This window comes from Pipra filicauda, unplaced genomic scaffold, assembly GCF_003945595.2.
Source record: "Pipra filicauda isolate LSUMZ 115617 unplaced genomic scaffold, ASM394559v2 scaffold656_size334665_pilon, whole genome shotgun sequence".
Lineage (NCBI taxonomy): Eukaryota > Metazoa > Chordata > Aves > Passeriformes > Pipridae > Pipra > Pipra filicauda.
In genome coordinates, this window is record NW_024104816.1 from 99,739 (window position 1) to 114,204 (window position 14,466).

At 47.0% G+C, this 14,466-nt stretch overlaps 1 protein-coding gene across 1 annotated transcript in view; it reads left to right on the top strand.

Annotated features, from left to right (window-relative positions):
- Nucleotides 1–780: 780 nt before the first annotated feature.
- FBXW8 (F-box and WD repeat domain containing 8) overlaps nt 781–14,466 on the top strand; it is a 54,347-nt gene continuing 40,661 nt past the window's right edge. Inside the window, exons 1-4 of the mRNA XM_039388480.1 lie at nt 781–1,038; nt 3,994–4,098; nt 11,743–11,907; nt 12,653–12,741. Of these exons, the coding sequence (XP_039244414.1) occupies nt 781–1,038; nt 3,994–4,098; nt 11,743–11,907; nt 12,653–12,741 (617 nt within the window). The remainder of the gene's footprint in view (nt 1,039–3,993; nt 4,099–11,742; nt 11,908–12,652; nt 12,742–14,466) is intronic.

Sequence of the window (14,466 nt, forward strand, 5' to 3'; positions counted from 1 at the left end):
TGAAGCAGCAGCAGCTCCACATTTGTGGTTCAGCATCATTTGAAACACAGCCTTCGATCCCCAGGGTGGGTTGGCACTGGAGAGATGCTGAGCCAACGTCGTGTCCTCCCCAAAGTGCCATGAAAGGGGCAGCTCTGGGGCTGTGGTGGCAGCAGGAGGAGACGCCTGTGTTTGAGCAGCAAAACACCCTAGAGGTGGCACCACCCTTGCCCACCAGCTTGGTTCAGACTTGGCGAACAGAACGGAAAAAATGACCCAAGCGGGGTTTATCCATCACCCAGAGCGGCCACTTCTACGGGCAACCACCCGCACGGGCTGGGCACGGCTGTGAGGGGACTCAGGGCTCCCAGCAGGACCTGCCCTCGCCCCGGCCATGGCTGAAGGGACTCAGGGCTCCCAGTGAGACCTGCCCTCGCCCTGGCTATGGCAGAGGGGGCTGAGGGAGCTGAAGGGACTCAGGGCTCCCAGCGGGACCTGCCCTCGCCCCGGCCATGGCTGAGGGTTCCCAAGCGGGACCCTGCCGTGGCCCTGGCTATGGCTGAGGGCTCCCGACGGGGCACAGACAGACCCTGCCCTCGCCGCGGCCTCTCTCGGCCGCCCGCGGCTCTCCAGGGCCGGGCCCTCAGGCCGCCATCGCGGTCCTCGTGTGGGGACCACGAAATGCCGGCCGCGACCCCATCGTGGCCGCGCTCCCGGCCCCGGCCCGCCCCGGCGGAACGTTGTGTGCGCGGAACGCGCGGGCGCGGGGCGCGGTTTCCTCGCCGGGCCGGCCCCGCCGCCATGGCCGCCGTGCCGGCGGAGCTGAGGCGGCCTCAGGAGCGGCCGGAGCGGGCGGGGGGCGCGAAGCGGCCGCGGCGGGAGGAGCGGCCCCGGGAGGAGCCCCCGGCCGAGCCCGGGTACCTGGCGCTGGCCCGCGGGCTGCTGGCCGGCGGCGCCCCGGCCCTGCGCGGCCCCGCGCCCGCCCGCCCCGCCGGGGAGCCCGCGGGGGACGGAGCCGGCGATGGCGACGATCTGCTGGGGCAGCTCATCCGAGACCTGGTAGGGCCGTGCGGGGCCGGCGGTCCTGCCCCGGGCACAGGGGCGGGCAGGGGGAGGAGGGGCCGTGCTGGGGCCCGTTCCCGGAGCGGAGAGAGCGGCTCGGCTGTGCCCGGCCCGGGAAGGGGATGCCGGTTTTGGGTTCCTCTCTGCTTGTTAAAACCTCAGCTTCCGAGCGTATCCCACCTACAAAGCTTTAACCCTCCCAAATCTGCTTTTCCCATGTCGTCCTTGTGCGTCCCTTCCACCTCAGGGTATTCCGTGAGTCTTTAATGGCCCAGGGTGGGATTCTCGCCTCGTCCCCTGCAGGGCCGGGAGTTGGGCTCCGTGATCCCCTTCCAACTCGGGATATTCCATGGCTCGATAAATAGTATTTTATTTTTGCTCTTAAAAACCTTAGAAGAAGGGAAAGGGAGCTGTTTGTGCCGGAGAATTGCGGATAAGGAGGCAGTTGCTTACTTGGGCTCTTTGGTGCCCGTGCAGTAATTAGGGATATCCCGCCTTGTGACACGTAATAAGAAAACAAGCTTTAATTCTTTAAATAAAGGAGTTAATTTGGAAATAGTCTTAAATACAGCTCTGAACCAGATAAAAGTTATTTTGGTAAATCCTCTGAATGCCGTAGAGGTTTTTATTTACAGCGCATGAAAACTAGGGGGGAAACCCATTTTCTTGTTTCTCGCTCACCTCCCTGTGACTAATTACTCTTTGCTTAAAAAAAATTAAAAGGAGCAGATTAAATTTCTGTCTGCAAGGCACAAATTAATCCATTTACAGAATTAGTGCTCCATTAGCACACAGGAGCCCGCATCTGTCTCAGAGGGGATGGTTGTATTTGAGTTCTGGATTCATTCCAGTAGACTTTTAGACAGGCTGGTGCTGACTTAACATCCCTGCTTGCTTGTGCTGAGGACAAGCTGCTGGGGTTTTTGGGAGGTGGGAAGACGTTGATCTGCCTCTTATTTTAGGATGGCATTAGAATGGAATCAGTAGGAGCTTGTGCTCTGTCGTTGTCTCAGTTGTTTGCCTTCAGAAAGTGAGGAAGATCCCAAATCGGGATCATCTCCTGCCTCTTGGCACTTGCCTCTCCCTGGTACCTTTGTGTCTTAGTAGGTCTCTTCTACAATTACTTCTCGTTTAATGGACCCTTTGCAGTACAAATGTAGAAGAAAAAGAGGCAATTCTGGGTTTATTGGAAGGAAGGTATAAATTATATTACAGATTGATAAAAAAAAAATCATCTCTCTGTCTGTTTTTTTCTGGTTTTCCCCACCTTTTCTTGAGAGCACCGGAGGTCTTGCCTGTTGTGTCTGCAGTCAGTCAGTCCTGATGACACCTCTGTCCATCCAGACAGAGCAGGATCTGCTGGTTGGAAGTGAGTCAACTCCAATTTGGAAGCAGCACATCCATAGTGGTGCCGTGCCTGAGCTCATAAGCCTGGAGCTTAACAATCCTTGCCCAATGGCTCCTCTGATTTGTTTGGGCAGCTCCGGGATGGCTCCTGGATCCGGGTGGATTCACATCTGGCCAGCTTGGAGCCTTGTCTGCGTGTTCCCTTTGTGTTTTGCCTTTGGTGTCCCCTCTGGAAATGGATGGGATTTAAATCACAGCGGGGCAAACAATCTCCTTGCAGAGCCACAGCGGGGAGTGGAGCCAGCGATCCTCGTGCAGGGGGAAAGGAGGGGAAAGGGAGCTGTTTGGGCAGGAAAATTGTCCTGGTTTAAGTAACTTTAGAGCTAGTGTGAGGCTCCAGTCTGCATAAATCGGTGTTTTGTTGCTAAAAAGACCTAATGGGAACGTTGCCCGTGTTTGTGCTGTGTAAACACCGACTTGCTGTAGAATATCTTTTGCATTAAAAACCTCCCCACAACCACATTGTACTGTGATTTCCCTGAGTAACTCTGCTTTAAATAAACCCAGGATTGCCTTTTTTTTCCTACTTTGGTCCTGAAAAAGGTCCAGGTTTAAAGGAGAGGGTGTAGTTCTAGAAGAGACCTACCAAAACAAATAAAGGTATCAGAGACAGGGAAGTGCCAAGAGGCAGGAGAGGATCCAGATTTGGGATCTTCCTGACTTTCTGAAGGCAGGCAATGGAGAGTGGTTTTAACTGAGCAGCTGGTTTTGTGCCTGGGGATGGATGGAGGGTGATAAAGTGTTCAGGAGCACCTGGGGAGGGACAGAAGACAGGAGAGAACACTGGAGAGCAAAAAGGGTGACACAGAAATGATCAGAATGGGCTGGTTCTATTTTATTGCACAGTATAAAAATTTGGAATATCCGGGCAGTGTGAGAGAGAAGACAGATTTTGTTGTGATAACTGCAGGAAGAATATGTAATAATTATGCAGTTAAACAAAACACATCTAGGAAAAAAATCCATGTGCTGCATTTAGCTGTTAGTGTAAATTGATGGATTTGGTTCTAAATTTGTGGTTGAGATACTCGATCAGTTAAAAGCAGGAACATTTCATATTAAAAAGACATTAATATGTCACTAATGAAGGAAACTGTAACATCATCTCTCCCATTCGGTTTTACATCAAAATATTTGTTCATTTTCCCATCCTCTGTGTTTGAAATCCTGTAAGTGAAATTAATAATGGGAACGTGTCTTCAAAATGCTTATTTATTGGGTCTGTTTGGCACTGGAACATTAGATAAAAGATTTTCCTAGAGCTTGTGCTTTGCCTTTCAGACTTCAGATCAGCCTTACAGTTCTTCTCAATTTGCTTTTTAGCTCCACTTAACCACCTAATATTCTTTACCTGCCTCAGAACAAAGAGTAGCTGGGTACCTGGTTGTTCTGATGTTCCATTAAAGGGAGGAAAGGCAGAATAACTCCTTTTTTATGGAGCTGTGGTGGCACTGAGGGCACGACATCCTCTCTCCATACCATGGTAACTTCTCCTGCTCTCAAGCTGTGCTCTAAAGAAAATTATTTTCTCTTTTTCCTTCCCAGAATGAAATCAATGAGGTTCCTTTCTTTGATGTGCAGCTGCCCTATGAGCTGGCACTGAAGATATTCCAGTACCTGGGCAGGGCTGAGTTGGGAAGGTGTGCTCAGGTAAGTGCTGCTGGCACTTGGATTCTCTGCCACCACCTAAAATGGGCAGAAATAATCAAGAAACAGCCACCTTGATGCAGGGAAGGTGGGTGGCAGCCCCAGTTACTTACAGGAAACACTTCCAAAGCTGAGTATTGAGAAATAATCCATGAGCTGGGTTTATAGCTGCAGTTGAGTAGAGTTAAATAAAACATTTGTGGCTCGGCCAGAAGCAAAGCCTTAAAATTTAAAATGAATATTGCAGAGATATTTTGATTCAAGTGAGTGTGTTCAGAAGCAAGTGAGTGTCTTGCTGCAATATTTAGAACTTGGCAGTGCTGAGGGCATGGCAAGAGCTGTTCCTCACACTTCTGTGTGTGCCTGGAAATTGGAATAGTTACTTTTTGTCTGTAGTGTTTTCATGTGAGGCTAAATTCTTAAGTGACTCTGATTTCCTCACCCCCAGCCCCACGAGGGGTTTATATTTTGATTTAGTGAAACTTTCAGATGATGCATTCACCAGTTTATGTTTATAAACTGCCTGTCTTTTCAAGTAGCTTTATGAGACACTCACACCTCACTCTATGTGGGGTTGTTCAGCCTCTTTATTTCCTTTCTTCACAGTTTGAATGATGAACCTCCTCTCTGGATGAGCCAACAAAGCAAACTTAATTGGGAAGTGCTGATTACCCAGTGAAATGAAGTAGAATATTGTGGGGACTCACTGCCAGCTTCTCCCGTGGCCACTATTCAGGGTTCCAGGCTGGTGCTCATTAATTTATGTACAAAGCACATCTTGCAGCTTCACAAAAATCCAACCCAAACCATTCTCTGTGTTACAAACAGTCCAGAGAAAGAAATGTTAGTGTGTAAAGACAGGATTGACAGACAGGGTCGGCTGTGGGTGGTAAAACAGGCACAAATATTCCCCAAATGGCCCAGGCACTGAAAGGAAATTGGGCTTGTCGTGTTCAGTGTGAGCACATCATAGTGTTAAACAGCCACAGGTGGTTATTGCTTAAAACTTTGACTTTCTAATGCCTTTTAGCAACAAGGGCTGTTAAAAGAAAATTAATTCCTCGTGCAGGGCTGCTGTTGCAGAGGAGAGAATTCCTGAGGATTATTTTTTTGAGGCTGTCCAGGAGACCGAAGCTTTCAGATATGCTCAAGTTGCTGTCATTTGAGGTAGAGATAAACCATCAGTGAAGGCCACATCCCATGAAATGGAACAGGCTTGCATTTCTGAAGTGGATTAGTTTAAGGTTATTCCTTCCCTCTCTTTTTCTTTTTGCCCCTTGGGCACGATCACTTTACCTCATGGCACGGGAAAAAGGTTGGCTGAGGAAGGGGCTGCTCTTGATTTCTCTTTCTCTCTCTCACTTTGGTTTTTGTCTCGAACCTGTTCTCTTAAGATGTGTTTTAACACATTTTTTCCCACATTTTAGCGTGTAATTTTCCACATTTCTCCTTCTCCTCCTCAGCCCAAACCATTGTTCCTGTGTGGCAGCTGAGCAAGTGCCCAGGGTTTTACAGGGCTTTCCCAGGGAGATGGATATCCAGGGCAGAGCTGGCTTCTTTTTAAGCATTCAAATGAAAAGCAAAGCCATAAAAATAAATCCCATTTTCATTTTTCTCTTGGTGGTTTTGGTTTTGAAGGGGGGGGAAGCCCTCTTCTGCTCCACGGAAAACCCTGCTGCTTTACAGCGTTATCCTAGAAAGGTTGCTTTTTATTAAGGTGCCTTGGGATTTTAGGGAAATCGGGCCAGTGAGTGGAATTGGCATCAGGATCCATGTGAGAGCCTTTGGAGAAAACCTGTTTGCTTAGTTCTTGATGCCAAATTGGTAACCAACTAACAGGAAAGTAGCCTGACTTCAAAGCCTCTTTGAGATTTAATCACACCACGGGCTGCCTGCAGAACTTTAACTTCACCCTGATATTTCCCTCTCCCTCACTTCCCCACAGCTTTGCTTTGATTTTTTTTTTTTGGGGGGGATTAGTACCATAAAACACAAAATACCTGTGTGGCACTTGAAAATCCCAGATCCTTGTGCAGCCCTTAAATTGTGGTGCCCTCAGCTCCTGAGCTCTGGTGGGTGACATTCAGCAGCATCCAGCAGATACCTGTTGGTGTCCCAAGTTTGGAATCCAAGGAGAAAGGTATCCAGGGCTTAAAGTGTCCCCAGAACAGGCAAAATTTCCCCTTTGCTCTGTGCCAACCCTGTGAGCACCTTTTGATTGTGTTCTGCCCAGAAATATCTGTGCCAGGAGCGACTCTCAGGAGTAGGAGCAGGTTTGGGAACAGTCACTTCTTCCTCATGGTTGTGATGTAGAGGAGAAAAAAAAACCCCAATCCCTTGGGACACCGCAGTTGTGACAAACTGAAATGCACCACAGGTTCTTGTGTTATTTGGGGCTGAAACTGCAGAAATAATTAACTTTACTCATGGCCTGAGGACCTGCTCTTCATGCTGTAAAACAAGGGGATGTGTCTCACCTGTGAACTTCTCCATGTACTTACAGTTGTTGATTTTTAGTAAATACCAGAGACAGGAATTGCATTTTGTGGTGTGAAATGCTCCTGGGCAGTAGTGCTGAATTTTGGCAATGCTGAGGCAGTTTAGTTTCTGAACAGATCAGTGGGAAATTCCCTTGACCTGTTGTTATGTTTTCATCTTGGAGAAGGTTTGGAAGTGTTTACCAACACAGTTGTTTATGTATCTAGGGCAAGGGAGGCTGTTTCTAGGAATTTAGGAAGAATTTTCGTGCATGAATCAAGGATTTCAGCTGCTTGAGGGCTTCTGGAATTGTCAAACCGTTATGCTTTTGGTGTTTATACAATTAAAGAAGAAAATCTCCTGTGTATTTTGAAAGGATGGAGAGCAGCCCTGGGGAGGAGGATTTTTGGGGGGCTGGTGGGTGAGGGGCTGGACCTGCCCCAGCACCCAGAACCCCCCCCGTGCCCTGGGCTGGTCCCCCAGCGTGGGCAGCAGGGCAGGGGGGATTCTGCCCCTCTGCCCCCTCAGAGACCCCCCTGCAGAGCTGCTCCAGCCCTGGGAACAGCACAGGGAGGACGTGGAGCTGCTGGAGAGAGTCCAGAGGAGGCCCCGGAGATGCTGCCAGGGCTGGAGCCCCTCTGCTCTGGAGCCAGGCTGGGAGAGCTGGGGGGTTCCCCTGGACAAGAGGAGGCTCCAGGGAGAGCTGAGAGCCCCTGGCAGGGCCTAAAGGGGCTCCAGGAGAGCTGGAGAGGGACTGGACAAGGGATGGAGGGACAGGACACAGGGAATGGCTTCCCACTGCCAGAGGGCAGGGAGAGATGGGAGATTGGGAAGGAATTGTTGGCTGTGAGGGTGGGGAGGCCCTGGCACAGGTTGCCCAGAGAAGCTGTGGCTGCCCCTGGATCCCTGGAAGTGTCCAAGGCCAGGTTGGAGGAGTCTTGGAGCAACCTGGGCTGGTGGAAGGTGTCCCTGCCCATGGCAGGGGGTGGAATGAGATCATCTTTAAGCTCCCAAACAATTCCATGATTCCATGGGCTGGTTTAGATGAGCTATTAGGAAGAAATTCTTCCCTGTCAGGGTGGTGAGGGGCTGGAATGGATTTCCCACAGGATGCCCCATCCCTGGAAGTGTCCAAGGCCAGGTTGGATGGGGCTTGGATCAACCTGGGCTGGTGGAAGGTGTCCCTGCCCATGGCAGGGGGTGGCACTGGGTGGTCTTTAATGTCCCTTCCAACCCAAACCATTCCAGGCTTGTGGCTGTGAACTGAAACCATGAGCAGCTTCCATGGGAATGGCTTTGGATTCAGGACTCTTTGGCTCTCTGTGTCGTCCTGGGCTGAAAGTCCAGATAGTTCTAATTGAGGCCCCTGGACTCAGCAAACGAGCCTTGACTGTGTCTTTGTGTGTCTGGGGAAGAAAATAAACCCAGTGAAACAAAAATGCTTATCAGATGGAGAGGGATGAATAAACCTTCATTAGGATTTGAGCCAGTTGATTTAGATGGGATTAGAGGAAATTTAGGATTTGATGGAAGAGGTGGGGCTTTTTTAGGGGGGGTGGAAAAAAAAAATCCCCCACAGGCAAACTCAAATAGCAAAATCTATGTCAGCAGAAGCCTTTGAAGTCCTTCAGAACATTATTACTTGCTGAACTATAAGTTATAAAACCGTTCCTGTGTGGAGCTTGGGGGAACCCAAACTTTCTCTAGTAAAAAGAAAATAGGAACACTAAAGACAAAATTAAACAGGGGACCCTCAATTTACAAACAGCTCCGTAAGATGTTGTCACTGATGGTTTTTCTGGATTTTCTGGGCAGTGTAGATTTGGAAACAGTGATGTTTGTAGTTCAATAAGAGCTTTGCACATCTCAGCCCCTCCAACACACGGTGGAAATATGGAAATATGGTAAATAAAGCCGGGCCACTCTGGCTTTTGGGGCCTCACCTGAAAGTCTAAGGCAGATCTAATAAAGCTGACTTGGAGCCAAAGGCTGGTTTTAATGCAGCAGCTCACAGTGGTGCTGTAAAGTGAAATGCTTGAGCCTCTTTTATTAGTGATTTCGTGCAGCTGAGGCTCACTCAGTGGGGCTTTTACAAGGGCTTGGCATGCGAGTTTTGGGGCCGTCAGAAAAAGGCTGTGCTGGGGACTCTTTGGAAATCCAGGCTTGTAAAGCAGCAGGATCCGCTGTAATTTGATTTAAAAAAAATCAGAATGGGATAGGATCTTTATTCCCCTGGAAAGTTGAAAAGGCAGTCGAAATTTTATGTAGTTCCCCCCCCCCCCCTTCTCCCCTTTTCTTTTGTTTTACTGCCTTTATAAAATGCTTTTAAGACCTTGAAACTTGAAAGGTCTGTCCAAATATTGTCTGTTTTGGCACGCTCCGAAGGTGTGTGTTTATTTTTGATTTTTGTTTTTTTAAAGCAAGGCAAAAAGAGCTGGCCTGGTTTGGGCTGTGCTGACTCTGTGTGTGCTCGGCCTGCCCCTCACTGAACGTGTTTTGGGAGGGGGGCAGAGGTTCCAGCCTGCCCCACAGCTGCTCTTTTGGTGTGTCAGCAACAAAGCCGGGTGGATTTCTGTGCTCTTTGAGCAATGAGAGATGTATTTACATTACTTTAAAATCAAATTGAGAGCGAGTTCCTCGCTAAACTCTGATGGTTTGAATTTTGGATCGTGTCTTTTTGTTGCTTTTGAACTTCCTGAGGGTGTCCCTGTAGGGACAGGAGCACTAATAAGCACTGCTTTTTTATTGCAGGGTGATGTGATGTGTCATGCTTGAGCAGACTCAGTGCTGTTTGTGTCATTTAAAGGCATTATTATTGCCCTGTCCAGGTTGTTTTCTCTGTTATAGGATTGTCTGTGTCTCCCAGTTTGAGGTCTCTTGATGATTAACTGGAATATTTCTTTTGCTGCACTCCTGTTTGAGAGCTGCTCTTGTATTTAGGTATCAAATCTTAAAACCATTGGCAGGTTATTCCTCCCTTTTTTTTTTCTTTCCATATGGAACATTTTTTTTTCTTTTCCCTGGCAGAAACAGGGCATTGCAGAGGACAGTGTCCCACTGGTTGGGGACTGGACAGTCTGCAAGAGTTCTGTGTGTGTGAGATCTTTTTGCACTTGCTGTGCCCTGAGGAGACCTGTGGGACTCAGGGCTTTGGGAGCTTTCTGGCCCTTAGTGCCACAATGTGGGTGTTCTGGGCAGGTTGATTAGTTCCAAACTCTGAGATTCCTTGATTTGTTTGATAAACTCTGATGGTTTGAATTTTGGATCGTGTCTTTTTGTTGCTTTTGAACTTCCTGAGGGTGTCCCTGTAGGGACAGGAGCACTAATATTTTTATTGCAGGGTGATGTGATGTGTCATGCTTGAGCAGACTCAGTGCTGTTTGTGTCATTTAAAGGCATTATTATTGCCCTGTCCAGGTTGTTTTCTCTGTTATAGGATGGAAGGGGATTGTCTGTGTCTCCCAGTTTGAGGTCTCTTGATGATTAACTGGAATATTTCTTTTGCTGCACTCGGATGTTCCCGTTTGAGAGCTGCTCTTGTATTTAGGTATCAAATCTTAAAAACATTGACAGGTTATTCCCCCCCCTTTTTTTTTTCCATATGGAACATTTTGTTTTTCTTTTCCCTGGCAGAAACAGGGCATTGCAGAGGACAGTGTCCCACTGGTTGGAGACTGGACAATCTGCAGGAGTTCTGTGTGTGTGTGAGGTCTTTTTGCACTTGCTGTGCCCTGAGGAGACCTGTGGGACTCAGGGCTTTGGGAGCTTTCTGGCCCTTAGTGCCCTGATGTGGGTGTTCTGGGAGGGCTGACTAGTTCCAAACTCTGAGATTCCCTGATTTATCTGAGGCAGGGGTTGTTTTCCTGACCTCTGCATGAGCCTCTTTGCTGCTCCAACAGCTCATGGACTCGTGCAAATCCCCCAACCCGAAGGATCTGATATTTATTCCTCCCCAGATATAATTTCCTGAAGCTGTGCTTTGCATTTGAAAGCTGTGGCTTTAAGTTTGAAGCAGAGGGGGGGTGTGGTAATGTGAAAATACAAAGGAGATTAATCTCCTAAAATGGAGAACAAGGAATAACTCCTCTCTCACCTCCCCGTGCCGTGTCGAATCCGTGAGTGAGTCCAGAACAAATGGCAAATAAACACAAAGAGATGGTCCTGTGAGGGGTTGTGTTGGTGGCAGGCCTCGATTCTTGGTGTAATCTTGGGCCTCAAATGGACATTAGATGCTTAATTGTAATTTACTAAAAATGATGTCAGTCTCAGGAGGTTGTTTGGATCTTTTTGGAAACAGAGCACAATTGATTGCTGCTCTCACCACTCCTGGGTTTCATTGGTTACGGCTGTTGTTGTGTTTTTTTCTTTTTAAATTAAGAATTACAGGGAACAAATGCTACTTAAGTTGGCTCTTACCTCTTGAATCTTTAATTCTGAGCCCACAATTGATTGTGATGAAGCTGTTCTCTCTGGAATGGCCAGCAACTTGAGGCTGCTTCAAAAACTTAATAATTCATTCCTATTTCTGCATACTGTAATACAATAGGTTATAAATCACTAATGTCATACCCCTAATCAGGCATTGTCAGTGGGACTTTGGAGATGTGGTGGTGTGATATGAGAGGGCTTCTTAGCTCCAAATATGAAGATAAATTCATATTTTTCTCTAAGCTTACAGTGCTGCCTTAATTGTTTTGTTGCTCCTTTTCCCTTGTCATGGTTTGACAAGTGCACTGATACTGAAAACTAAAGTTTTCCAGTGCACTGATATTTCAGATTGGCAGTGTGGCCACTAAAGTGGTGTGTGGGGTTTTAGTGGAGTAGAAACTCAGTTGTTTCCAAAAGAACCCACAGAAAACAAGCATTTTGTTAAGGGTTTGGGGCTTTTATATGGGTGCATAAATATATTTGTTTAGCTAAGAATTTAATCTCAGTGCAGGCCTATATCGACTTAAAAGTTTGTATTTCAGGTGCTATATAAATAATTTTATATTAAATGTAATTTTTACTTATAAATTTATTGTAAAATCATAGAATATCCTGAGTTGGAAGGGAGCCATCAGGATCCAGTCCAACTCCTGGCTCTACACGGGACACCCCAGAAACCCCTCCGAGCGTTGTCCAAACGTGGATGTGTGAGACACACGTATCAAAATTTGATTTTTTTAGGTCAGCAGGACGTGGAAAATCCTTGCAGAAGACGAAGTGCTGTGGTACAGGCTGTGCCAAGAGGAGGGATACCTGTTGGATATGAGCATCTCCGACCAGTCCTGCTGGAAAGTCGCCCTCAGGAACTGCCGGGCCCGGGAGCGCACCTTGAAATACAACTGGAAGGTGAGAGGGGGTCTCTTCAGTGGCATCCAGGTGCTGTAGAAAAATGGGAACCTGCTTCCAGCAGGTGGGAGGGAAAAGCTGGAAATCAAGTGTCCAAGCAGTTTATTGGGTTAGAAAGCTGACATTCCTTTATGAAGGGGAATAACGCTATTATTGGGGATAACTCCACGTGTCACCTACACCCAGCAATCCAACAGCCCAGGTTCTGGTCACGAAACTAAGACATGTTCATCACATTTCTGTTACATATTGATTATATTTCCTGCATACATGCATGTGTGCTAATAATTTCTTGGATATGGTTCCAGATCTTCTAAGGAATCTCCTCTCCTTGAGAGCATCTCAAATATGTGGTCGGGTCATAACGTACCTCTCTTACCATCCTTTGCTCTGACACACAGCTAAGACACCTCCTAGTACCTGTTAATCACTGATACAGGGAGATAAGGAAGCAACAGCTGGCACAGATGGAAGGATCAAACACTGTTGTACCAAAGTTAAAAGGATTTCCCAACGTCTTCCCCCAGTGCTGCAGAGAATCCTTTTGGAAGGAATATAACCGTGTATTGCAGCTCCTTTTTGCCTGTTAGAAGGTGGGAGCTGCTGAGGGATTTATAGGATGGAAGTGCCTTTCCTCTCAAGCTGTGCTGCTGCAGCAGCAAAAGCAGAGCTCAGGGTTTTCCACCTGGGGGATTTTGGGGGATGAAGGAGCGGGAATATCATCCCCCTTTGTCCTCTGTGGCAGAACCGGATCGGAGCCGTGAGCCAGCTGAGGTACGAGCTGGGGAAGGTGCTGTGTGATGTCCACTCCTGGGATGGAGTTGTCATTGCTGGGTGAGTGTGAGGCTGTGGAAGGCCCATTTTATCTTCACCTTGTGATATCTCCTGTGCTGCTCTCAACGCCTTCAAAAGCAACACCCCCTCGAGGCAACGGGATGGATTTACCTGGCTGCAATTCCTCCTGGTGAGAGACTGTCCTCAAATGCCTGATAATGATGGTTATCCTTGGATAAACTGCCCTTAAGTGACTGATAATGTCGGTTATCTACAAATTATTTCAGCAGTGCCAGTTTTTATTGTACTCTTCTAAAGTTATCTCTATACATGTAGTCCCTGTAAACTGCTTTCTGATGAACTGTGTCTATTGGTTTGCTGGGGAAGCACCCAGAATGTGTTAAATATTGTCCACATCTACTCTCTTTTTGTTATTTTTCCCCCTAAAAATCTCTTAATCACAAGGATATCTTGTCACAGCCCACAAAAATAACTTTAGAAGGACTTGCTGCTTTCCTCCATTGTTAACAACCTACCCAAAAATAGATAAACTCGAAGTTTTCTTTTCCCAATATAAAGCTTTTTCTGGACCTTGATTTAATACTAACCATTCATTTGGTTTACACACTTAAATAGAATTTTAAGAGCCTCACAAACTCTCTTGACTGTCTAAATAGGTGTAAAGTTTAACTGTTTTCTAGTTCAGTTTTACAGGTTCAGTAATTAGTAGCCCCTCTATAAGTCACACGAGGAATTAAAATTCATCTGGGGGCAGTCAGGGCACATTGTCCTTAACATACCAGAATCCCATATTTTATAGTAACACTTCATGTTAATACTGTGCTTCAACACTGTGGGATTAGAGAAAACCACTTGTAAAATACTATAAAATTCACAGCCTGGTTTTAAGAAAGGTGCCTTGAAAACTCTCTCAGACACAGAAATGCTTTTGAGTGCTCTTGGGCAACTGAGCAGAAATCTAAACTGTCAGCAGGAGTGAAAGGAGCTGGTTTATTTAGAGGTTGTTTTCTTTTACTGGATGTTCTCCCACTAGTTTCCCTTCTCCATGTGCAGCTCTCCCTTTCTGTTCTCTTTGCCATCCTGTTGATCCTCCTTCTGTGCCTTCCACGGGATGTTCTGCTGCTGTATCCGTTGTGTTTGTAATCAGACAGGCAATATAAGGAAGTTAGGCAGAATAAATTACATTTCCAAAGTATTAATAAAGGCTATTATCACTTTAATACGAATACTTTAAATAACAAAGGGTTATTAGTCCTGCCTGTCAAACTCAGGCAGTCCATATTTTAGCTTGGTGTGTTACAGAAGTTGGGTTGAAGCTGTCTCACACACTCTTTTCATACTGGTTCCCCAGTTCCTCCAGTATCTCTTGATTCTTTTGGTGAGTTTGCATCAGTCACATGAAGGGAGGTGGTGCCAGTAAATAATTCAGGCTCCTGAAAGGTTCCTGAAAATAGGTGAGCAGGTAAGAGACCTCTGAGGGAAAAGCTGCCCGTGTGTACGCTGTAGAAAAAGCAGTGTTCATTTAAATTACCCTCCAGGAATTTCTCTTCTCTGAGAAAATGAATTCTCTTTTTATGGAGCTGGGAGAACACGTTTGATAAAGCAGCAATCGGAATTCAGCTGTTTGACTTTCCCTGGTTTAGTAAATGAAATGTTTGGAATATTACAACCCAAAAGTGATGCCCTTTGCTGTTCACTGCTTGCCCTTCGCTCTGCTCTGGTGGCTGGAGATCTCTGAAAGCCTCTCTTAATTTGATAAGTGGT